The 24,982-nt window shown below is 46.3% G+C and overlaps 1 protein-coding gene across 1 annotated transcript; it reads right to left on the bottom strand.

Moving 5' to 3' along the window:
* Positions 1–22,068: 22,068 nt before the first annotated feature.
* LOC129344003 (potassium voltage-gated channel subfamily A member 5-like) lies at positions 22,069–23,919 on the bottom strand. Its single transcript, XM_055000466.1, has one exon. The coding sequence runs from the start codon at positions 23,917–23,919 to the stop codon at positions 22,069–22,071; it is 1,851 nt and encodes a 616-aa protein (XP_054856441.1).
* Positions 23,920–24,982: the final 1,063 nt, after the last annotated feature.

Raw genomic sequence — 24,982 nt, 5'->3', positions numbered from 1 at the left:
TTTGGGAAATGTCTTTGTGTTTCAGACCACATGCAATCGTGCAAACAAGCAGCTATATAATAACAACAACAACAACAACAACTTGTGTTTATATACTGCTCTTCAGGAAAGATTGGTGCCACACTCAGAGCGGTTAACAAGTCGTTATTATCCCCACAACTGACACCCTGTGAGGTGGGTGGGGCTGAGAGAGCTCTGAGAGAGCTGTGACTGACCCAAGGTCACCCAGCTGGCTTCAAGCGGAGGAGTGGGGAATCAAAACCGGTTTTCAAGATCAGAGTCTTGCCGCTCTTAACCACTACTTCACTAAACTGGCTCTCTTGATTCTTATGTACTGACTATCATTATAAACAACTAAACAGACATACAGTTGCAGTAAGAATAGCTACATGCTAGGAATCATTCCCAGGATCGCTGTTTCCAGACTCACAGCAGATCGGGATGTTAGCTAACCGGTCATTCTCAGACCCTTTCAGGGAAAATGAAGGAAATCTCATTATTCACATGAAGGCACAGCTTTTTCCAGGTGTTGCAATGAACAATCTGAAATAATGATGCTTGGCAGACCCAACAGCCTGGCCTAAATTAACTGATAAAGACCAAAGACATGATGACAAAGGGAACAAGATCTAGAGGCTCCTCGGAGCTGCAAACTTACATCCCCAAAACTAAAAAGCTGACAAAGCCTTTCTTCCAAATAAGATGCTAATAGTCTCCCACAACCAGTTCTCTCGCTTTAAACCCCTATACAGCTTGGGACCGGCATACCTGAAGGACAACCTACTTCCATATGATCCTACCTGACCACTCTAATCTTCATGGGAAGTCCTGCTTTGGGTGCCCCCACCATGTTGCTTCCCTTCAGTTGTGATGCTCAAACTCTGGCCCAGGGAGATTTGTCTGTGTGTCCCTCTATCACCAATCAATCAAGACCTTTAATAGTATAAAAGATGTGCTAGTACAAACTGCAGGATTGTTACAATAAGAAGATAAAAACTTGTACAGATAACATTTAAGTATAGCATCAGATCATCACTGAGTCTTATCTTGACCAATCAAACCTTCTCAGTTGTACCAGGAAAGGCATCCTTCAAGATATACTGGGCTTTAATGTGATTAGACCAACCCATCTGATACTTAAAACGAGTATTTGCATAAAAGGGACAATAAAAGATACTATGTAGGTCCGTTTCAACACATTTTAACTTACAGACGGCCCTCTATCATTGTCTTCCACCAGTAGGAGCAGCATGGGGGGGGGGGGTATGGTTTGATTCGGTATACCCTCAGTAACTCTTACTGCCCTTCCTTCTTAGTCTTGGTGTTGTGTGTTGATGTGATAAATGTTTTATCCAATTTATAAAAATATTTTAATATTTTAAATATACTTATTTATTTGTATTTGACATTGTTTTGATTGTTTGCTGCATTCCCTAAGTTGTGTAGGAATGTAAATGTTATTGCGTGGGAATGCTGTTGCATGGGAATACAAATGTTAATATATAACAACAACAACAACAACCAGTAATCAAACACAGAACGCTCACACACATTTAAACTGAAGGGACTGTTTCTAGTGTCAAATGTCTGGAAGGAAGAACTGTCAGGGAGGGGGAAGGAGGACAATGTACTAAAATCACCAAAACTATTAAAAGTAAAGTGCACATGGGACAACAGGTCTGTGATTCATACTCTCGAGTTTCTTTTAACATTAAAACTGCAATTTCCCCTTCCCCTAGTCTCAATCACTACCACCCCCAACTACTATGACATCAGCCTAAATCTAACGGATTTGAAAGCCAGCGTGGTGTAGTGGTCAGAGTGTCGGACTGGGATCTGGGACCCCTAGGTTCAAATCTCCACTATGCTACAGAAGCTTGCTTGGTGCCTTTGGGCACTTCACACATTCTCAGCCTAAGCTACCTCACAGGGTCATTGTAGGGATAAAATGGAGCACAGGAGACCAATGTAAGCTGCACGGGGTCCCTTTTCAGGAGAAAGTTTGGGGTATAAATGAAGTAAGTAAGCAAGTAAGAAAGCAAGCAAATAAATAAATAAATTGCATTAAACAATGGTGATTCTATGACAAGAATGTAAGGATTTCCCCCAGCAAGCTAGTTAAGCCCTCATTTTTAATGGCTTCTCTTTATATTGTCATGTTATTTTAACTGTAAGCTGCCTTCAGCAGAAGAGGCAGCACAGAAATATCCTAATAAATAAAATAATCCTATTTAAACCTAGATGAGAGTCTGACCTCTATGTCCTCTTTGTTTGGCCCTGTGTGAAAAAATATGCTGGACAAGATGGACCGGACCACTGGTCTGACACAGCAGGGCTCTTATGCTCTTACCTGCAATATGCTGAGACTCAATGTGACAGACCCACAGCAGCCCCATTATGAGAGCTCCATGAAGTCCTGGACCACATCGCTTAAGCAGGCCTCGACGGGCCAAAGGACCTGGAGACTTCAACACTAACTCAAGGCGGCACCACACCAACAGGACCTCCATCCCTGCCGGGTGCCCCAAACTGAGTATATGCAATCAAAACCCCAAGCCTAACCAACATAGCACCTGCTGTTGGAGGCTCGACAGGTAATCGCCATTCCTCTCCCTCAGCCATCAAATTTAGACTTATGCTGCAGCTAGAAACCCAGTGAGCAAAGCTAGGAGAGGTCTGCTTCGTCTAGCCAACCAAGTTTCCCTGATGCATGCCGCATCAGATCCCCTCATGCAGGATTAACTTGATGTTCAGCAAATACCTTTTAAGACCTGATGATTTGCTAGCAGGGCAGCCAGAATTCTGCTGGTTAGGAGAGGAACTGGGATGGAGGATGGGCAGAGATCCCCTCCCCAACGCTAAAATCCAGGCACATAATGTGTGTGTAAAGTGCCATTAAGTTGCAGTCCACTTATGGTGACCTTCGATGGTCCAGGCTAGCCCTTGGAAGATAAGCAAAGTCAGCCTTCGGCCCTTTCCACACGTCCTTAAAGGGACGGCCCACTCACCAAACAATGGCAGCGTTTCCCCTTGACTCCAGACATCTCCGTTTTCAAAATGGTTGTGGGCTGTCTGGCTTCCATTTTTTTGCTGCCTTTTCTGGGAGTGCACTTTCCCACGGTCCCAGAAAAAATAAAACCCTGCCATCAAGTCATAGCTGACCTATGATGACCCCCCCCCCCAATGGAATTTTCATGGCAAGAGACTAACAGAGGTGGTTTGCCATTGCCGGCACTTTCCCATGTTCCCAGAAAAGGTGCCAAAAATGGAAGCCAAATAGCCTGCAACCGTTTTGAAAATGGAAGTGTCTGGAGTCAAGGGGAAAAGCCGCCAGCCAGCATTTAGTGAGTGGGCCTTGGTTAGTACCTGGATGGAAGACCACCAAGGAAGTCCAAAGTTGCTATGCAGAGGCATCTATGAAGTCTCTTGCCTTGAAGACCCTACCAGGTTGCTGTAAGTTGGCTGTGACTTCATGGTACTTTCCATACCTCATAGGGTTTTTAAGGCAAGAGATGAGCAAAGGTGGTTTGCATTGCCTGCCTGTGCATAGCAACCCTGGGCTTCCTTGGTGGTCTCTGATTCAATAACCAGGCCTGACCCTGCTTAGCTTCTGAGAACTGACTAGCCTGGGCCATCCAGATCGGAATAGACACATAATACAAATGGGGAAAACTAGGGAATTTTCGTACCTGTTTAACCTGAAGAGACAGCCAAAAGGAAAGATTCTCTTTGGTGTCACCCCTTTGGAGGTGAAAGGCATGGTATCAAAGGACATAGGCTGCCAGGGGGTGTGGGGCCATGTTTGCTCTTTACTGCCAGTGCAGTTGTTCCCGCTCCTTTCAGGTGACATGCTAACACCTTTTTAAATGTGACGTTTATTGCAACTATGATAAATGCACGCAGGCACAGGAAACGAAAGAGGGTCAGAAATGACACTGAGCATTACAAGTGGGAAGAAGCCGAACTGAGTGTGATAGCAACTCTACAGGAATTCACCGTTTGGCATGTAGCAAATTCATATTTGTATCTGCAACCCAGAATCTATTATTCATGCCCTTCTTTGGAAGCCTCTGGTGAGCAGCTCCCTCGAAAGGATGCTGAACTAGGCAGACCTTTGGTCTGATCCAGCAGGGGTCTTTTATGTTCTTACTAATGGCAGTGGGGTGGAAAAAATCATTCTCTGCAGTGTAATTAATAAATAATTTTGAAATAATTTTTCATGGGAGCTCTTTCCTGTGATAAAATGTTAGCATTAATTAAGGTGGTGCTCATCCATTTCAATTTTCAAATATAAAATAAAGCTGTTGAGGGAAACCAAACTATTGACCCCCTTTTCAGACTGCTTCCCCTCCTTCCCCTTGTGTGTGTCATTTCTTTTAAACTGGTTAGGCCGTCTTCCTAGAACGAGTCAAACCAATCAGGGATCATGTGTTAAATGTGACCATTATACACAACTATGTAACTTATTAGATTTGGATATGTGACAACCGCTGAGGGTAAACAAAACCAACCAAGTGTGAAGACAGTGTTTCCTGGACCAGCTGCATGGCTGATCCTAGCTAACTGTCTGAAGATGATGATGATAACTGCACTTATATACCGCTCTTCTAGACAGAGCAGTGCCTCACCCAGACAAATTAGTATTATTATTATCCCCATAATACAGCTGGGGAGCTGGGGCTGAGAGGAGTGGCTGACCCAAGGCTACCTGCTGAGCTCGTGGTCGTAGTGAGGGTTGAACTGGTAGAGTGCCAATTCGCACCTGAACCACTTAACCACTGTGCTACAGCAGTGAGAATTTTGAGGAGTATTTATGGCAGCCAATTAATAGCAGTTCTATTTCTCATTTAACTTGTCATCTCTCTGCTTTGGATAGACAGTTGGATTTTCATAATGGTTAGTATAAGAGTCTCTCTACATGAGACGCATCAGCACGTGTTCGTCAAGTGAAGTGAGACGCAATGTTAGCTGCGAAGCACAGTTTAAAAAGAGCCAAGGGAGACCACTTCTCAGAGGATTTGTTAATTTCATCTTCACCTTCCTGGACACTCTGTCAATTTCACCTCTCCAGTCTAAATCTGTGTGGGATGGCAACCAGAGGGCAGCGAGGAATGGAAATGGGCTGGAGCTGCCTTCCAGAGCCAGGCTTGGACCTGGAGAGGTTATAACGGGCTGAAGTTTTCCTTCTGGCATTTCACAGCCCCTTCCCACAGCTCCAGTGTATAGCAAAGCCTCTTCCCTGAGGCCAGCTCTGTCTTTTTAAACTACCCTTCCCGGCTAACATTGCATCTCCCGACACGTGTTCTTCATGGATCAGATGTCTCATGTAGAGAGACTCTAAGAAAGGTTAGACTCTTTGTCTACTCTAACTAAAAACATGTCTGCAGGGTCTCAGATGGAGACCTTTCACATCTCCTATGACTTGATCCTGTTAACAGGAGACGCTGGGGATTGGACTGGGATATTCTCCATACCAAGCAGATGTTCTACCACTGAGCCACAGCCTCTCCTCATATACATTTTTAATAAGTATAGTATTTCTTACTGTTTGGTTTAACTAGTATACCTTAATCTTTGCCTGCCACTACTTTTCTCTGGTATGTGAGCAAAATTCAGTTAATTTGAGAACATATCCTCAAGACCACTCATATTAAAAATAAAAAGCAGACAGTCTTCTCAGATTTAACAGATTTATTGTAGCACAATCCATCGCAGTCACATCAGGTTGGCTCCTGAGGAACGATTCCACTAGCAGAGATCCTTTCCCCCAGCAGACTGAGAGCCAAGCTACAAGTGACGCCTGACACAGGTTGGACACTTGTCAGCTTCCCTCAAGTTTTGATGGGAAATGTAGGCATCCTAGTCTTGCAGCTGTAATGGAGAGCCAAGCTGTAAAACCAGGACGCCTACATTTCCCATCAAAACTTGAGGGAAGCTGACAAGCGTCCGACCTGTGTAAGGCGTCACTTGTAGCTTGGCTCTGAGCCTTCTCTTGAAAGCAGAGTGCTTGTGGAATGGATCTGTGGGTTCCAACCCAAAACTGTGTAATAAGCATTACTAAATTTTTAAGCTGCCATGAAAACTTAGGATAGCATGGCTTCTCTTCTAGAATTCTAAATATATCCCTCCAAAATAAATAGTTCAGGGCTGGGAGAGGTTTGGATTCAAGCATTACAGTTTAAGCCACCACAGTGCTTGTGTAGGGATGAAAAGAAAAAAAAAATTAGAACACAATCCAGCCAAAGATAATCACTTTTTCATCATTACCAATTTCCGCAGAAGAGATTTAAGCACGTGTTCAATTTACTTAGCGAATCAACAGGGAGTGCTTAGTTCTGATTGGATTGTGTCCTCCAACTCTTTAGACAGCGGGATCACAGGCTGAGGTTCCCAGGAAACGAACAGTAGAAGTCTTTTAAAGCCCTGGTCACCCTACAATCACCAAACGCCCTCATGCACGAAGTCCACTTAGGTCTCAGTCAAGCTTATTCAATGAATCCCCCTGCATAATACTTCTGGCCTACCCTGCAAAGTTATTAAGGATTTTTTAAAAATCTTCCGCTTTGTAGAGGTCTTTTCTCACGGGGTGCAGAGGGTGCACTGCTTTCCACACTGCAAGAGGCTGCTGGGAAAAGCACCTATGGGCCCACTTTGCATCTTGATGCTCTCTTCCCACTTCTACAATCCACTCCCAAGTACTGGCATGGCAAACTGACTTCACCCGGTTCTCCGCAAGAACTCCACAGAGCAAAATCATGTTTCTATACATCCCTATAAGTATATACAAAGTTCCATAAACAATTCTTGATCCATCTACCTTCCTATGGTCTACTCTGAGACTGGCAGTGGCTCTCTGGGATCTTGAGCAGATTGGGGTTTCTCCCAGCACTTGCCTTCTGAGGCCACGAGCTGGAGGTGCGAGGAACTGAGCCAGGGGGCTGATGCATAGGAGGCAAGCATTCTGCCCCTGCCGTCACGCGCAAATGTCACTGTCCACCAGCAGGACATCAAGGATGCAGTTTCCAGAAGAGAAAAGAGTCCAGCAGCACCTTTAAGACTAACCAACTTTACTGTAGCATAAGCTTTCAAGAATCACAGCTCTCTTCGTCAGATGCAGTTCTCTGACAAAGAGAGCTGTGGTTCTCAAAAGCTTATGCTACAATAAAGTTGGTTAGTCTTTAAGGTGCTGCTGGACTCTTTACTTTTCTGTTTTGCTACTACAGACTAACACGGCTAACTCCTCTGTTTCCAGAAGACTTTCCATTGAAACAACTGGGATTTCAATTTAGAGGAACTTGTGCTGGCAAACTTCATAGTGGATTCTGCCCTAAAGCATGAATTTGGAGCGTTAAAGGAGATGCTTCGTGCATAGCTGTGCTTGACGGCTGTTTCAAATCACCATACTGTAGTGGTGTGACAGCTTCATGAAGACTGTGCTCCATTAACATCCTGTGTTCATACAGTTATGCTAAGGGATCTTTTTCTTCCTGATTCATGAAATAGTGTTTTGAAAGGGCTCTATCCACAAGGAAGTTCTCCGGCACAAGCCCCCCTTTTTGGGAACGGCACTCAAGGAGAGGTGCTCTTTGAAAACAGATCCAGAGGAGTTAGCCGTGTTAGTCTGTAGTAGCAAAATACTAAAGAATCCAGAAGGACCTTAAAGACTAACCAACTTTATTATAGCATAAGCTTTCGAGAATCACCATTCTCTTCATCAGATGCAGTTCTCTGACGAAGAGAGCTGTGGTTCTCGAAAGCTTATGCTACAATAAAGTTCGTTAGTCTTTAAGGTGCTGCTGGACTCTTTACTCTTTGAAAACAGTTGTTGTTAAGGAATCACCACCCTGGCCCTCTGAAAGCTCTTCTTTCATCGCAGAGCAAACACAATTCTTTTACATTCACACTTTAAATCTGCTCAAGTGAACAAACTGACAATTTACAAGATAGGTACTTCAAAGGACGGCCAATCTGTGTTCAGTTACGTTGCGGAAGGTTTACAGCAAATGCAGTCATCCCTAAAGGATTCACAACAGACATGGTCACTGACTGTCTCCTGAATACTAAAATCTCCCAAATGACTTTAGGCAGAGATTGGCAGCAAAGTATGTCTAATATTTACAATGGGTTGTTCTTATCCAAGAACCTCAGCTTCCAGAGAAAAAAGCAGTCCACAGGTGGTGGTTCCTAGCTAGCTAAACGGCATCATCTTAAACAGTTCTACCCTGAAGTAAGTCTCATATTACTCAATGGGGTTCACTTCCAGAAAAGTGCCCGTCTTCAAATCAGAGCCAGTTTGGTGTAGTGGTTAAAAGCGCAGGACTCTAATCTGGAGAGCCGGGTTTGATTCCCCACTCCTCCACTTAAAGCCAGCTGGGTGACCTTGGGCTAGTCACGGCTCTCTGGAGCTCTCGCAGCCCCACCCACCTCACAGGGTGAGGATAATAATGAGATACTTTGTAAACCGCTCTGAGTGGGCATTAAGTTGTCCTGAAGGGGGGTATATAAATTTATGATGATGATGATGATGATAATAATAATTGACAGAATAGGTGGAGTCACCAGGAAAGACATGGCAGCCAAGGGAATCCTCTGGTGTGTCATTCTGACAAGTTTACTACAAATGCCACCATGAGCCAACAAAAAAGTTTCAAGTGGCCACAACAGATGCTGTCACCTTGGGTACATGTGCCTTATGATGCTGTCCTAAGCAGAGATACACCTTTCAAAATTTGCTGATTTTAGAAAGGTGTAACTCCACTTAGGTTGGCATTGCAAATATTTTAGAATGTTCTGTAACATCATGGTTACAGACTGCCCCTGAAGACAACCCTGGAGCTGGTCCAGAAATGTGGCAGCCCCATTACTCTCAGGAACTAACCAGTAAGAGGCTACGTCACTCGTTTTGAAACAACTAGACTGGCTGCCATAGGGTGGTCAGGTCTCCCACTACGGCAAGACACCTGGCAAACTTTGTTGTTGTCCGCCAGCACCTGAAATTGCAGAGGGAGGAAAGGGGGGGTGGGGTGGGGGTAAAAACCAGAAGTGGCATCATGATGGGAGGGGGACGCTCTAAAGATTTGCAAAAAAACTCTAGGCTGCCAGTTTGTTTCCAAGTTCAATTCATGGTGTTATTTATGACTTTTAAAACTCTTCACAGCCAGGGTGCACATAACCTTTCATATGTTCCTGGTACATCACTTGTGGTCCGCAGGCTGCCACCGGTTGGCTGTTCTGGCATCAACCAGAACCCAGGACCCTTTCCATTATGGCATTCACTCCATGGAATGGGTTCCCTGAAGAGGTGAGAGGTGCCCCTCGCTGGAGGTCTTTAGAAGGCACTGCAAGTTGTTCTCATTTGCCAGGGATTTCAATGGCCTGTGAACAGCCTCCTTTATTGGAGGAAGAAGAGGAATTTGGGGTTTGCTATTTTGCTTTGGTTTTAACTTGTAATGTTTTAACTATTATTGTAAGTGGCTGTGATCCAAGAGGAAAGATGGGGGAGGGGTATTTAATAAATAAATATATAGATAAATAGATAAATAAACAATAAAAGACCACCGCTCCTTTAGCGCCTCTTCAGTCAAGGGCAGCCAGATGGCTGAATTCACGTCCTGCCATTAACACCACATTGACCCTCGATCAGCCTCACTGGAGCAGGCAGGTTTGCATGTCTTATAAAAATCACAAGATAAATTGCATTTGGTGAAGCGGACTTTGGCTCTGAAAATTTTCTGCCACAATAAATGTGTTACCCTTTGAAATGCTGCAAAAGGCACAGTTGCTTTGGCTGTGACAGACTAACATGGTTATCCCTCTGGCATTTAATGCTGTTTAATGCTGTTAATGCTGTTATCCGCCCTGATCCTGCTTGCGGGGAGGGCGGAATATAAATACGATAAAATAATAAATAAAATAAATAAATTTATACAATGTATGACATTTCAGGCTGGTAGGTGAAATTCTAAAGACAAACTTCCAGGGAACAACAGCCTCCTAACACTGCCTGAATTTAGTATGCACTGCTCTGCTTTTCTTAAAAGAAACTACAGCTGGGAAAACGGTATAAATTACTTTTTAAAGTAAATGTTTATATCTAACCTGCCAGGAATAGTTGGCTAATGCACCCACTGTGGTATACAGTTAGCTCTGCAGATTACAAACCTTTACTTTAAAAATACTTGATCAAAAATAACTGGAGAATTAGTAAATCAAGTGGTTTAGCTGTATATAGCTATCCATTTAAAAGCTTAATGTGGGCCATTTAAAAATGCAGCAGGGGATACAGCTATTTTGACACTTGAAAAGGTGTGGGGGAGGAAACAAGAGCGCCTGGTCCCGCCGTGCTCCAGGCTCAATCCTGATCGGGCCCTTTTGGCATTTTTAAATGACCTGCATTCACTTCTAAAATGGTGGTGGCATCCAAAGAGATGCCATAATAAAGTTTTGCCCTGAGTTCTGTGCATGGAACTTGTAGCACACATCTGATCAAAAGCCCTTGCAGATCTGAGGAGGATGCAAATAAAGAATAGTGAGCCCCTCAAAAGATCCTACCAGTGTCTCTGCATGAGTACCTTTTCTGAGCATGCCTCCTGATTAGAAGCAGGCAATCTCAGAGCTGTGGCTCATGCAGGTACTCACAAAGGACAGACACCCTCCTGTGAGGGCAGGCAATTCTGTTCTTCTGTTTTGGGAAGCTTAAGTGAGGAAGTTACATGGCAGAGACTACTTGGAAAAAGACAAAGCCACATCACAGGGCCAAGCGACAAGTGACAAATGACACTTGAACGGCAAGTGAACAGACTCACGTGTATTCCTCCCTGTTCACTTGCGCTCCACTTGCCGTACAAGTGTCATTCGTCACTTGTAGCTTGGCTCACAGTTGTAACAGGCAGCCTGGATGGGTGCTCTGGACGTCATTAATTCATTTCTTGCACACTGGTATTGTAGTAAACCTGTTTGCCTCAGTTCACAGGGTGGGAATTACAGTCCTAGTTATCTGAGAAGGGGCCGCTTAGGGCTTCCAAAGCTCAAAGGCATATAAGTTTGCTCTGTAATTCGAGCAGGGCAGAAATCGCTCCCCTATCCCCAAAGAGAGCCCAGTTTAAATAAGTGATTTTAATCAAGTGTCTTGTTTTTAAATTCATGTACTTCTAAGACAAGCATGCTTGCTAATTTGGTTGCTAGACAACCACTACACACTGGTTTGCAACTACATGGGGCCAAGAACCTGAGAATACTCCACAACCTTTGGCTAAAGAGCACACATGCCTTTTGCATAACAGAATAGTCATTTATTTGGAAGAAGGCAAAGATGAAAACAATCAGTTTCTAATTAGTCCAGGGCATTTGGTGAACCATTTACTCGAAGACTGAGGCCAAGATCCAAAGAAGCATGAAATTAGTTCCACGAGGCCCCAAGGGCACTTCTTTCTTTCCCTCAAAAAGCAGCCCCTCCCCTACAAAGTACACTTATTTATTTATTATTTAAATCCTGCCCCCTCAGTAGGATTACCAACCTTTAGGGGCCTGGAGTTCTCCTGGAATTACATATTATCTCCAGAAAACAGTGATCAGGTCTGCTGAAGTAAACAGCAGCTTTGGAGGGTGAACTCTACAGTATAGGGAAAATGTAAGTCCCACTCTCAGACCTCCAGGAATTTCCCAAGCCAGAGCTGGCAATCTTACCCCTCCGCTTGAAGGAGTGAGTCACAACACAACGAAAAAAAGAGTAAGACCCCATACAAACCGACAGTAAAAAATAATAAATTCCAATTAAAATTAATTTAAACACAACCCTCAAACTCAAAATAGTATGTTGAGAGCACTTATATTAAAATATGAGCAGAGTAAATGGAAGAACATAAATAGTCAAGGAGGGACGGAGGTCCCATGTGACAAAAATAGCAACCCAAGTGAGCAGTGAACCTCTGTGAATGAACCAAGTAAAATCCATGAACAAATAGCAGAGCAGGATCGGTCACCCCCGTCTCCAAGATAAAACATCCGACATTGACTCTCTCTCCATGATTCTAGTCCCTCATTTATTGAAGCACAGAGGTGTTTTCTGCTTGCACACTTACACCAGGTTTTCTACATATTCAGTCCATGAGGATCGGATCCACTTTGGGCCTCTGTAACTCCACGCTTGAAAGAGCTGAATGGAACGGAAGAGGCGTCTGTTTATTCTTTCTGTACTAGAAAAATGCCCTTTCTGTGGCGGACTCGTCAGTTTCGTCAGTTGATCCCACAGTCCAGTAAAAATATGGTTTCACAGCAAACTAATTGAAAAACAAACCTGCTGCGTCTAATTCAAGCAAGTCGTGTATTGAACATTCCAAAATCTGGAAAAAAATAGCAGTTTTAAAGATGTCTGCCCCTTAAATATGATACAGCATTGAACTTTGGCAAATATTATGTGCATTAACAAAACACATCAGTTACTTCTTTGCCTTGAGTAATCGTTTGCTTCCCACGGACAAAGAATATGTTATTTGGTTAATAATGTAATGCATGACTTTGGGTCAGTCACAGGCTCTCAGCCTATTTTGCCTCACATGGCAGGGTATAACAATGCAATCCTAAACAGAATTATTCCAGTCTAAGTCCATTTAAATCAGTGGGCTTAGACTGGAGTAACACTGCTCCAGATTGCACTGTTAATGAAGTAAATAAATAAACAAATAAAATAAAGATATAACAAATGAACAGACCTGTTTGGAAGACTATTGCTGTGTATGACCTTTATCACAAAACTTGCATATATGAGAAAATAACAATATTCTTGAAGCATTTTCATTAGGAAAATTGAACAGTTATAGTTTTCCTTCAAAATGTAACAATTATTTTCAAAACGGCATAATACTGTTTCTTCCTGGTCAGGATCCCGTGCAAGGTATTAAGTAAGAAAAGAGTCTTGTACTAACAAGTTATATATTTGCAGCTTTCTTACAATTTCATTGAATTTATAATGTACATGTAAACAGGGGTGATTTCCTAGAAAAAGAACTGCAGGAACTCATTAGCATATCTCATTAGTATATGCCACACCCCTGACATCACCGGAAGTATGTCAGAAGGCACCATCCACCTCTCAGGCCCCTTTCCCCAAAAATCTCCAGGTATTTCCTTAAAGAAGAATGAACTCAAAGCAGCTTACCCTCCTCTGGAGAGCCAGCCCTGCTTGCTTGCACGCACGCACGCACTCTGTCTCACAAGTCACAAATGAAAATAAAGCAGCAGAATGGATTCAAAGCAGCTTACACTCCTTTGGAGCGCAGCCCCACTTGGCCTGCACTCATTCACTCACTCACTTTCTCTCTCCCACCAAATAAAGCAAGCAGCAGAGCAGAATGAATTCTAAACAGCTTATGTTCCTTTGAAGCCCAGCCCCACCCGGCTTGCACTCATTCACTCATTTTTTCTCTCCCCCTCTCACAAGTCACAAATGAAAATAAAGCAAGCAGCAGAGCAGAATGAATTCTAAGCAGCTTAAGTTCCTTTGGAGCCCAGCCCCACCCGGCTTGCACTCACTCACTCACTCACTCACTCACTCACTCACTTTCTCTCTCTCCCCCACCCCCATGAGTCACAAATGAAAGTAAAGCAAGCAGCAGAGCAGAATGAATTCTAAACAGCTTACGTACTCAGCTTGCACTCATTCACTCATTTTCTTTCTCTCTCTCTCTCTCCCTCTCTCCCAAATGAAAATAAAGCAGCAGAGTCTGCTGCTAAAGACAAGGACAGCCAGGAGAAAAAGGAATCATGTGGGTGGGGCCAAAACCCACGTGACCTCTTTTCAGAGCTACCGGAATACCGTTCCAGCGCATTCCGCCTCCAAATGAGCCCTGCATGTAAAATAATAACATGGTGTATATACTGCCCTTTAGGACAACTTAACACCCACTCAAAGTGGTTTACAAAGTGTGTTAGTATCCTCACAACAATTACCCTGTGAGGTGGGAGTGGCTGAGAGAGCTCTGAGAGAGCTGTGCCTGAACCAAGGTCACCCAGCTGACTTCAAGCGGGGAAGTGGGGAATCAAATCTGGTTCTCCAGATTAGAGTCCTGCAGAGAACTGCAGTTCTTGTGCGAAATCGTGTCAGGAAGACGCTGTCGTTCCGGGAGCTTAGCACGATGTTCCATGGCTGGTAAGCAGTGTGAAAATGGCCACTGTGTTTCATCAGGGATACCCCTGTAAGAGTGTGCTAGTAAATCCATACAGCTGACTATACACAGCAATCTTTGCCTGCCACTGATCACTACGTTTCTGACAGCTGTATCCAGCACTCTCAAATTGTTCTGACGCTTGCACCTGAAGGCATTAAGAAGATCTGTAACTGATGGGGCTGTTTCTGTTGTCACAGGATGTTAAGTCTTTTTTCTCTAATTACCGACCCATAATCTTCAACCCACAATCCATTTGTCCAATCCAGCGCTTGATTTGAGATGACCTATGTAAATAATGGTTCTTGACAGCTATTGTGGCTGGTAAAAGTGTGTGAACTTCTATAAATGATGTACTTCCAGAAACTTTGACACAAAGGGACTTGAAGCTAAGCGTATCCAGGCTCTCTTGCGGGAAGCCATAACATAGGCAACCTTTGAAGTTTAGTGTTTCGGATGCTGTGCTGTAAAATAAATTTGACTGCTAAAGTGCAGTACTTCTTTGCAGAAACTAACACACAACTTTCCCGTCGCCAAACTAACTGCCACCTGCATCTGCAAATTGTAGATAGAGGATCTTTTCCCAGCCATTTTTCCCCTTTAAATCCTTAATGTTCTGTATGTTGGCTGTTCCTTGGAGTTTCCCTCTTAAGTCCAGCAAAGACTGAAACCATCAATGCTCCTTGAAATCAAGGGGATTTCATTTCAGAACATTTCGGATGTGTATTATCCTGCAGTGATGGATCAGTTTCCAATTAATCAAACATGATTACTGAGTTGACAGCAAAATCAAAAAGAGTCCAGTAGCACCTTTAAGACTAACCAATTTTATTGTAGCATAAGCTTTCGAGAATCAAGTTCTCTTCGTCAGATGCATGGAACAGAAACATCTGACAAAGAGAACTTGATTCTCGAAAGCTTACGCTACAATAAAATTGGTTAGTCTTAAAGGTGCCAACAAACCAAGGGTGGGAACGGTCACAATTGAAAACCAAGCTGAAGTGAAAACGGACCGTGAAAGGACGCAAATTCGTTTCCAAAGTTCTTTTATTGGTTCATCTCAGGCAACGTGTTGTATATCCACTTCAGCTTAGTCTTAAAGGTGCTACTGGACTCTTTTTGATTTTGCTACTACAGACTAACACGGCTAACTCCTCTGGATCTATGAGTTGACAGCATTCTTCTTTAAAACAGAATTTTCACAGAAACAGTTAAATGCAGTCCCTCTAAGGCCAAGCCATCTTGGAAGAAGTGAACCACCAAACATAGTGAGAATTCTCCAATAACTTGTTCTGTCATTTCACTGCCTACGATGGACCACAATACCTCGGCCTGAATTGGCTTCATTGCTTCTCTCTGAGGTCCAGACAAGTCAAAAAAGGAGGATGAGTTATGATGCAATTGATATTCGAAAACCATACTTGAAGTTCCTAGGTGATCTTGGGCTGCTCACTCTCTCTTAGGTCTTTTCCAAACAGGTATTTTTGTCGGTTCTGGTTCTTTGATGTATCCTCTGAGTTCAGCATGCAGGGGGTCAAAGCACCTCGGTTCAGTCTCCAAACTGCTTCCTCTATTTGTTCACGTTCTGCACAGGGTAAAGCTGCATCAGGCAGCAGAATCAATTTTTCCTCAAGTTTTCCGTGGTTTTTCTCCCTGCGCATTTACCCCAATTTTTTTTAAAGTAAATTTAAAAGACAGCTTTTTTTTTTGAAGTGCAGAATATTTACCTCGGTGTCAGCCCTGGTCCTGCCTTTTGCCCTCCCCTTTATCCCCCTGTATCCTGATTGGTCGAACAGCAATGTGTAACCATACCCTTTCCCTCTCTTTCTTCCTCCACCGCTCTTGGCCTTCACCATTTAAAAAAAGTTATTGTTGTTGTTAGGGTTGCCAGTCTCCAGGTGGTAGCTAGAGATTTCCTGGAAGTACCACTGATCTCCAGTTGACAGTTCCCCTGGAGAAAATGTCTGCTTTGGAGGCTGGATCTTATGGTATTATACCCTGCTGAGGCCCCTCCCTTGCCCAAACTCTGCCCTCTCCAATCCAGTCCCTCTCCACCCCAAAAAATTCCATGAATTTCCCAACCTGGAGCTGGTAACCCTAGTTGTTATGTGTTGTACATTCATGCCAACGTTGACAGTAAACTTGTCTTCTCATCAACACAAGCTTGTGTTGTGTTTCCTGTATTTTTTAATCCAGGTTTTTTCTCCTTGTTTCATTTTATTCTTTTAGACAGCTCAGCCAATCAACATAGAGAATTTTTTTTTCAAATTTGGAGCACGTATAGGATGAGATGGAGGTTAACCAGAACCCTCTCTAATGGCCAAACATTACAACCGGGGCTTTTTTTCAGCTGGAATGTGGTGGAACGGAGTTCCAACACCTCTTGAAAATGGTCACATGGCCAGTGCCCCGCCCCCTGATCTCCAGACAGAGGGGAGTTTAGATTGCCCTCCGCGCCGTCATTGTGCAGTCCTAAGTTCCACCACCTCTTTTCTCAGAAAAAAAGCCCTGATTACAACATTGCTAACACATGCACAAAAAAACCCCAAACAAACAAATCCCATACACCGACAAAACTGCTGCCATCGTCTTGCCCCAGAAAGCCCACAGCATAAATGGGGCAATTTCTAAATACAGAAACAAAAACCAGACACTAGTTTGACCCAACTCCCTTAAGTGCAGAACTATAGAATCCCAAAGTGGATCTGATCCTTGTGCGCCAAATACCCAGAAAATCCACAGTAAATTAGCATGTGAGAAAATCTGCAGTCTAATCTACCTCAGAGTTAGGTTTATAATACTGTAAGATAAAACGCAGGTAAAAACTCTGTGTGTGTGCCGACCTGACCTTCCTGAAAGAAAGGCAAGCTATAAACATGACCAATGTCTAGGGCTGCCAGGTCCCATGGTGGAGGCAGGGCATCCCCACTCCCACCCTCAGCCACCCACCACCACTCACCTAGCCGGCGGGGGGAGGGGAAGGTGGGGAAACAGGCCTCCTGGGCATGTTCCCAGGGCACTGTGATGACATCACTTCTGGGACGTTCTTTGAAAATTGCCCTTAAACCAAGTGCAGGAGAACTCCTGTGGCTGATGAAATGATGTCACTTCTGGAAGTGATGTCATCGCATCCGCCAGAAGCGAGCATGACGTGCATGTTCCTGGGGTGCCTGCCAGACGTGGGCAATCTCCCAGTGGCCCAAAACCTCCCACTGGTTGCTGTCTGGTAAACCACCGGGAGATTGCCCGTCACTGGCGGCACCTGGGATCCCAAGATAAGATACAAAGACAAAAATAACAGATGGTTCAAGGATGATTTCTGTCAAAAATGTGCTTTCGGAAGCTTACAAATTCCAGGAGATTTTGGAGGTGGAGACTGGAGAGGGTGGGGTTTGGGGAGGGGAGGGGCTTCAGTGGGGAATAATTCCATGGAGTTCAGCCTTCAGTGCAGCCATTTTCTCCAGGGGAACTGATCTCTGTTCCCTGGAGATCAGTTGTAATTCCGGGAGATCTCCAGCTACCACCTGGAGGCTGGCAACCCTAAGAACAGCTTTTCACCAAGCATGGAGTTTTACTGAAATCATGAGGACTCCTTAAAGCTTTCCAATGTATCGAGGGGTCATGACTAACCTGAAAGGGAATAACAACACGTACGGCTTTTGATCCTAACCTATACTACTTGTACTCTTCTGCTGCCTGAGGAGTGGGACTATCTGCAGGCCTCAAGACAGTCTTTCCCTCACACACAGGCCTTGTGGTAGATTTTCCTGCAGGCCTACATTTTCCCTGACACAAGCCTGGTGGAATTGGAGGGAAAAGGTAAGCCAATCGCTTTTGAGGAGGTGGATCCTTGAGCGAAAACATATAAAGGCCCTGCACAGGGAGAGCGCTGACTCTTGTAGAGAGCTGATCCCCCACCCTGTGATGGTGATAACAACATTCAATTTATATACCACCCTTCAGGACAACTTAACACCCACTCAGAGTGGTCTACAAAGTGTGTTATTATTATCCCCACAACAACAATCACCCTGTGAGGTGGGTGGGGCTGAGAGAGCTCTGAGGGAGCTGTGACTGACCCAAGGTCACCCAGCTGGCTTCAAGCAGAGGAGCAGGGAATCAAACCTGGCTCTCCAGATTAGAGTCCTGCCGCTCTTAACCACTGCGCCAAACTGGCTCTCACTGTGGCGGGGGTGAGATTGACCTAAGGGGGTCAGGTATTGATACAGTCATAGGGATCCAATAAGCTAACTGTGATAAGGAAATTTATTGTTTTATTTATTCATTTGTTATAATAGTTGATTAATCAATTAGTATTTTTTGTTCATTCAGCATGGTCCTTTAATGCTTCATATTTGGTCATGCATCAGGGTATGACCTGACAAAAGGGGGGGGTGCACTGGGCCCTCCCCATTAAAGCCACAGAGCCAGAGGGGTGGCAGCCAGTTATGGCCCCTGCCTGCTCCAGGCTTGAAGGGGGAAAGGAAGGATGTGAAGGGAGGGAGAGATGCCGGAAAGGGACCTTCTCATCCACAATAAAACCCCACGGCAGTTTTTTTTTTAAATGTGAGGTATCACTAAAGGGACATTGAGGTCTGTTAGGCTCCAGTTTCAAGTAACAGAGGGGAACTGAAATCCTGCACATTAACAGATAAATACCTATTTTCTCATAATGCAGAAGCCTAACCATTTTGTTCCTGTCACGCTTCTAGGAGGTTTTGAATTGGGAAAAAAACCTGTCAGGTTACTGTGTCGCTCCACAGAAATTAACACTGGGACAGATTCCTGAAACCATCCATATTTAATGGTATTCATATGCTATGAACAATGGTTCTTGTCACAGTTTTGGAGATATCTTCATACACAACTGCAACAAAACTTGGTCTTAATTGATAGCTATTTGACTCCAGCCAGTACCAATGGGCAAAGCGCTTCTTGCAAGTGCAAAGGTTAAACAAAAATAATTAATGTGCTGTTATTGCCAGAAAAACCTTGTTTCAAGTTTGCCATATTAATTCAAATGTTCAGTATTGGGCCCAGCTGCCCCCTTTTTTGTGAACATGCAATCACTGTCTAACCAGAATGGGATAACGCGAGGAAGCATCAGACTTTTGCTTAACATTATTTTGCAAGTGAGGGATTGGATCCAGCCAGCTTTTCCACCCAATTGCTCTCATTTCCCCACCTTAGTATCATCCCGTCCCACACAGCTTTGTCCATGCAGGACCCAGAATCTCCAGCACTGCCCTTTTTGGGGTGGCCAAAAGGGATTCCTTCCTCTTTTTTCACCAGCAAAAAAGCAGTTGGATCCTGCCCCATTCCTTTAAGCATTACAAAAAAAAAATCTAACAAAAAGTTGAATGCTTTGTAATTCTAATGCATAGAAACTGCATTCTGTAAGATGCTTGTTTGAGTCCCTCTCCCATTCCCTCTCCCATCTTTGCCTTTGCCTAGATCAAGCTTTCTGGTATGGTGACCCACAAGTCCAAATTTACTTGGTATGGTGACCAACTTCAAAAACCAGTGCATGCACAAATCAACAGAACTGCTAAAATTTGGGAGCCACTTTCACAGCACTGTGACCCACTTTTTGTTTGGCCCCCACAGACTGGTAAACACTGAGCTAGATTAATATTCTTTCAAGATGGAGAATGTCCATTCTTTATGCACCAGCAAAAAATTTCACTGGACATGTGCACAAAAGAGTTCCCTTTAATGCCACAATAGAGTAACACGAACTGGGTTGTGTCACTTTTGTTTGAAGCAAACCCCTGTTCTTTCTGAGGACAGATCAGGTGACCAAACAAACACTTGCAAAGTATTATTGGACCACTTTCAGACAACCAAGCAGAAAAGCTTTGGAAAAGACGATTCTTTTAGATCACAACTAACATTGGGATACATGGATGAGCAGGCCAGTAAAAAAAAAATGTTGGAGGCTTAGCAACTGGTGTGAGCTTATTTGCAAATATTGGCCCATTTCATGTGCAGCTTTGGAGCAAAGTGAAGGTCTATGCCATAGTTTTAGGGTCGATTTAATCAGCAGGGTTTCTTTTTCCCCCAGACTGCACCACTTCAGGTTTAAGAGGGGTTGCATTGCATGTTTGCATCCCTGCTCATGAGAAACCAAGATGTTAGAGGGAAGAGGTTCCTTACTTTTCCCCTTGATATGCTATTTTCCTATTTACATAACGTTTTGTTTCATTCACACATGCCACACTCCACCTGCAGCTGAAAGTGGTACAGCCCAGGGAAAAGCTAGGCTTGATTTCGCTGATTGTGCTAAGCCCTCCAACTGGAGTGAGAGTTTTCCTTAGAACATCATGGCAGATCACAAATTATCATTGGCTCAAGCAAAGACAAATCCTTGTTTTTCATAGCAAAGCTGTACAAAGAAAAATTTAAAGCTGCCTCACTTCGGCTCAGATGCTTTGTTAAAATGCCAGCACATACATGTGAACATATTAAGAACACAGTTGAATTAGGGAGAAACCAACCTTGACTGCTGATCCTCTGGCATGACTTGTTTCTCGCTGTACGGAACAAAGAAGTGGGACCTCCACTCACGATGTAGCAGGAGCCTGCCAAAAGTGGAACAGAGGGGGGAGACCGCACCGACCCCGGAGAACTTGGTCCTTTGCAGCCGTAGCAACAATAGAATGATGAAGACAGATCTCTTTGATTCCCCCCCCCCCAAGTTCAGCTGCTTCTTCTGCTGGCTCGGTTGTCCTAGCTGCTGCGTAATGCAGCAGGAAGCTTTTTGAAGGTAGTTCGTTGAGAAGCGTCTACATACAAAAAAATCCATCCTAATTTTTTAAAAACAAAACTCCAAATAAAACAGGTCTGTGGGATGATCTTTCTTCACCCACCCCACCCCCGCTTAGTGCAAAACGTAAGCCACAAGAGTGTTACAGAAGTCGCATTGGCTTCTGTGTTGGATTCTCTTGCCTTCTATTGTGGAACTACTGCCATTAAAAATGGCAAGACATCTATCTGAGTGAATATTCAATGGGATTGATGTATGCTGCTAATTGAAACACAAATCTAAAAGGCTACCTAAATGTATTTGTTCACACACTTGGTTTATCCCCAGTGTCTTTGATCTGTTGTGCACTCGGACCAAACCTAATGTAGAACAATTTTCTATTTTTTAAAAAGCCTTTGAAAATACTAGGTTTTTAAAAAAAAAATAACAAAAAACCCTAACAATTTTTTTTTCCTGGGATAAAAAGCACATTACTTAGATTGTCAGAAATATGATAATGGTATTAAAGATCTGTACCAAGAAACTGATCTGTATTTTTAATAATTTAAGGCTCACCAAGAAAACAAAAACCCAACTCTGATGACAAAAACGTATCCTGCTAGAAGGCTGGAAGTATCGTATTCACATCAAACAGGAGAAAACTGATTTTGTACTTTTAAAAAACTCAGCAGCGTCTCCTTTGCTAAACATTCCTAAAGCTTTCATAAAGTTGTATATCCTAGAAAAGTGCTGTCTGTAAATGTGACACATACTGAAAATAGAAATATTTCAGGCTGAAACTACAATACCAACATAGAATTCAGGGAGCGGACAAGCAAACTGTGCTACAAACGAGCTGTTTGAAAACTCCTTTGTATTCATTCTTTAAAAACTAGTATCTGCAAGCAGCATCCATTTGCACTTGTTAAGAGCTTCAAAGCCCCTGGGAGGTGGGCCCAGCTACTCTTTCATAAACAGGTGACACTCTCTGTATTATGGTAAAGAACATTTTTTTAAAAACCTTGCAGTTCCTGGATATTTCTTTAGAACAGCTACCCTATTTAAAATATATTCTAACTTAAAATACTAAGTGGCATGACTAGGTACTCTTCCCAGTGATTCCATCTCAGCAAACCACACCCTCTCGGTGTCCCCCTTGTCCTATAAGTCTGTTTCCCTATTGGTGTCTAGACAGAGTGCATAGAGAGATTTTTTGAGATCTACACTGCTTTTAGCTTTAATATTGGCCTTCTCTACTGATCCAGTCCCACTGTTGACCCCTTCAATGTTTTCCAAGTGCACAACAGATTTGTCCAAAGAGTTTTTGCTCATGCGTCTCTTCAAGTCCCCAGCCGAGCTGCCTTGAGCACTGCTGGGTTCATCCTTGAGGATGGCCTGCTCTTCGTGGTCCGTTTCTCGATGGTAGAAGTAGTTGAAGTTGGACACGATAACAGGGACCGGCAGGGCAATGGTGAGCACGCCCGCAATGGCACACAAGGAGCCCACAATCTTGCCCCCTACTGTGACAGGCCTCATATCTCCATAGCCCACTGTCGTCATGGTGACCACTGCCCACCAGAAGGCATCGGGGATGCTGGAGAAATGTGAGTCGGGGTCATCAGCCTCGGCAAAATACACAGCGCTGGAGAAGAGGATCACCCCGATGAAGAGGAAGAAGATGAGGAGCCCCAGTTCCCTCATGCTCGCTTTCAACGTCTGCCCCAGAATCTGCAGCCCCTTGGAGTGCCTGGAGAGCTTGAAGATGCGGAAGACCCTGACCAGGCGGATGACCCGGAGGATGGCCAAGGACATGGCCTGCTGCTGGCCCCCGTTGCCGGTGCTGCCGGGCTGCTCCTTCTTCTGCTGCTCCTGAGCCAGCTCGGTGCCCAAGGTGATGAAGTACGGGATGATGGCCACGATGTCGATGATGTTCATGATATTCCTGGAGAACTCGGGCTTGCTGGGGCAGGCGAAGAAGCGCACCAGCAGCTCGAAGGTAAACCAGATGACGCAGGTGGTCTCGATGATGAAGAAGGGGTCGGTCAGGGTGCTGGGGGGCTGCTGGGGCTGCTGCGAGGAGGCCTCTCCGGCCGTAGCATTGAGGGGCGAGAGCAGGGGCACGTGGAGTTCCCGCTCGTCGCGGAACTCGGGCAGGGTCTCCAGGCAGAAGGTGATGATGGAGATGAGGATGACCAGGACGGAGACGATGGCGATGCCCCGCGCCGAGCTGGAGCTCTCCGGGTACTCGAAGATGAGCCAGACCTGGCGCTGGAACTCGTTGGCCGGCAGGGGCTTCTCCTCCTCCTTGATGAAGCCCTCGTCCTCGCGGAAGCGCTCCATGGCCTCCTCGCCCAGCTGGTAGAAGCGGATCTCGTCGGCGAAGACGTCGATGGAGACGTTGACCGGGCGGCGCAGCTTGCCGCCGGACTGGTAGAAGTAGAGGATGCCGTCGAAGCTGGGCCGGTTGCGGTCGAAGAAGTACTCGTTGCGCAGCGGGTCGAAGTAGCGCATGCGCTTCTGGGGGTCGCCCAGCAGCGTGTCCGGGAACTGGTTGAGGGTGCCCAGCTGCGTCTCGAAGCGCAGCCCGGAGATGTTGATGAGGACGCGCTGCTGGCTGGGCAGGGGCCCCCCGACGCCGCCGCCCGCGCCCTCCTCCTCCTCCGAGGACGACGACGAGGGCCCGCCGGCCGCCGAGGGGCCCCGCGCCATGGCCATGCCCAGCCGGTGGTGGCCCTCCTCGGGCGCCAGCGTCGCCTCCTCGGGCGGCGGCGGCGGCGGGCGCAAGGCGAGGCCGCGCGACGGCGCGGAGGGGCCTCCGGCCGCCGCCGCGCCCTGCTCCGCCCGCTCGGCCGCCACCTGCGGGCAGCCCTCCTTGCCGCCGCACTCGCTCAGCCAGGCGGCCGAGGTGGGCAGCTGCAGCAGGTCGCCCCTGCGCCGCGGCGCCCGCCCGCCCGCCTCGCCGCCGATGGCCGTGGCGCCGCCGTTCTCCAGCGTTACCAGCGCGAGCTCCATGGGCGGCGGCGGCGGCGGCGGCCCCGGGAGGCAGCCAGCATGCTGCGCCCCCGCCCGCCCCAGCCCCGGCCCCAGCCCCGCCGGCTGCCGCCCGGCCGCCTCCGGAGCGCACGCCGCGCAGGCACCCGCCGCGGACGCCGCGCCTCAGCCCGCCGCCGCCGCCGCCGCGCCTGACGTCAAGCGAGGATCCCGGCCGCGCGGCGGGGGGCGGCTGCGAGCCCCGGGCTGCCTGGCTCCCGCGGCGCATCCACCGCCTGGCCAAGCGAGCGCGGGCGCCGCCAGCGACGAGCCCGGCGAGCGCCGCCCACCCCCCGCCCCGCAGAGGAGGAGATGCGCCGGCTGGGCTCGCGGGCGCGGCAGCGGAGGGGGCGCCCCTGGACCGGGCCCGGCCCGCGCCCGCCTCCCAGCCTGCTGGGGGGCGCCGCCAGGCCAGCATCCCACCTGCTGGCGGGGCTCGGCCCGAGCGGCCAGCGCGAAGCGGGCCCCGCGGGAGACGGCGCGCAGCCGCCGGCCAAGGGGTGAGTGGCAGCCCGGAGAGGCGGCAAAGCGCAGCGCGCTCCCCCGGATCCAAGAGCCGGGGATGCGCTTTCCCGTCGCGCGGGCGCTGCAGCGACGGCTCGAGGAGGGCGCCGAGCCTTCGCGAAGGGCGCCCTGGAGCCATGGCGGAGGCACAGGCCCCGCTGGGGACGGAGGCGCCTGGCTTGGCGCCCTTGGAAAGGGCCCTGCTGACGATCAATATTGTTAAAAAACATCCTGGAATTTGGGTTTGTCTGAGGGACGCCCCCCCCCCCAATCTGTGGCTGATGCAGAATTCGAACCAGGCACTTGCAGACTTGAAGCTCCCATTCCTACAACCTGTCGGGATGTGCATCCACTTGCAAGTGTGTTCCGCTGAGACCCCTGAAATGCAGCTAGATTTTGTACCCTCAGCCAGTAAACAAGAGCAAGAGTCCGGGAGCACCTATAAGACGAACCACTTTTGTGGTAGGGTGTGAGCTTTTGTGAGTCACAGCTCACTATCTGATGAAAGCTCCTACCCTGCCACAAATTCGGTTAGTCTTCG

Source organism: Eublepharis macularius, chromosome 16 (genome assembly GCF_028583425.1).
Source record: "Eublepharis macularius isolate TG4126 chromosome 16, MPM_Emac_v1.0, whole genome shotgun sequence".
In the NCBI taxonomy this organism is placed as follows: domain Eukaryota; kingdom Metazoa; phylum Chordata; class Lepidosauria; order Squamata; family Eublepharidae; genus Eublepharis; species Eublepharis macularius.
The sequence above is the reverse complement of the archived record's forward strand: the minus strand, read 5'-3'. Positions and strand labels throughout refer to the sequence as shown.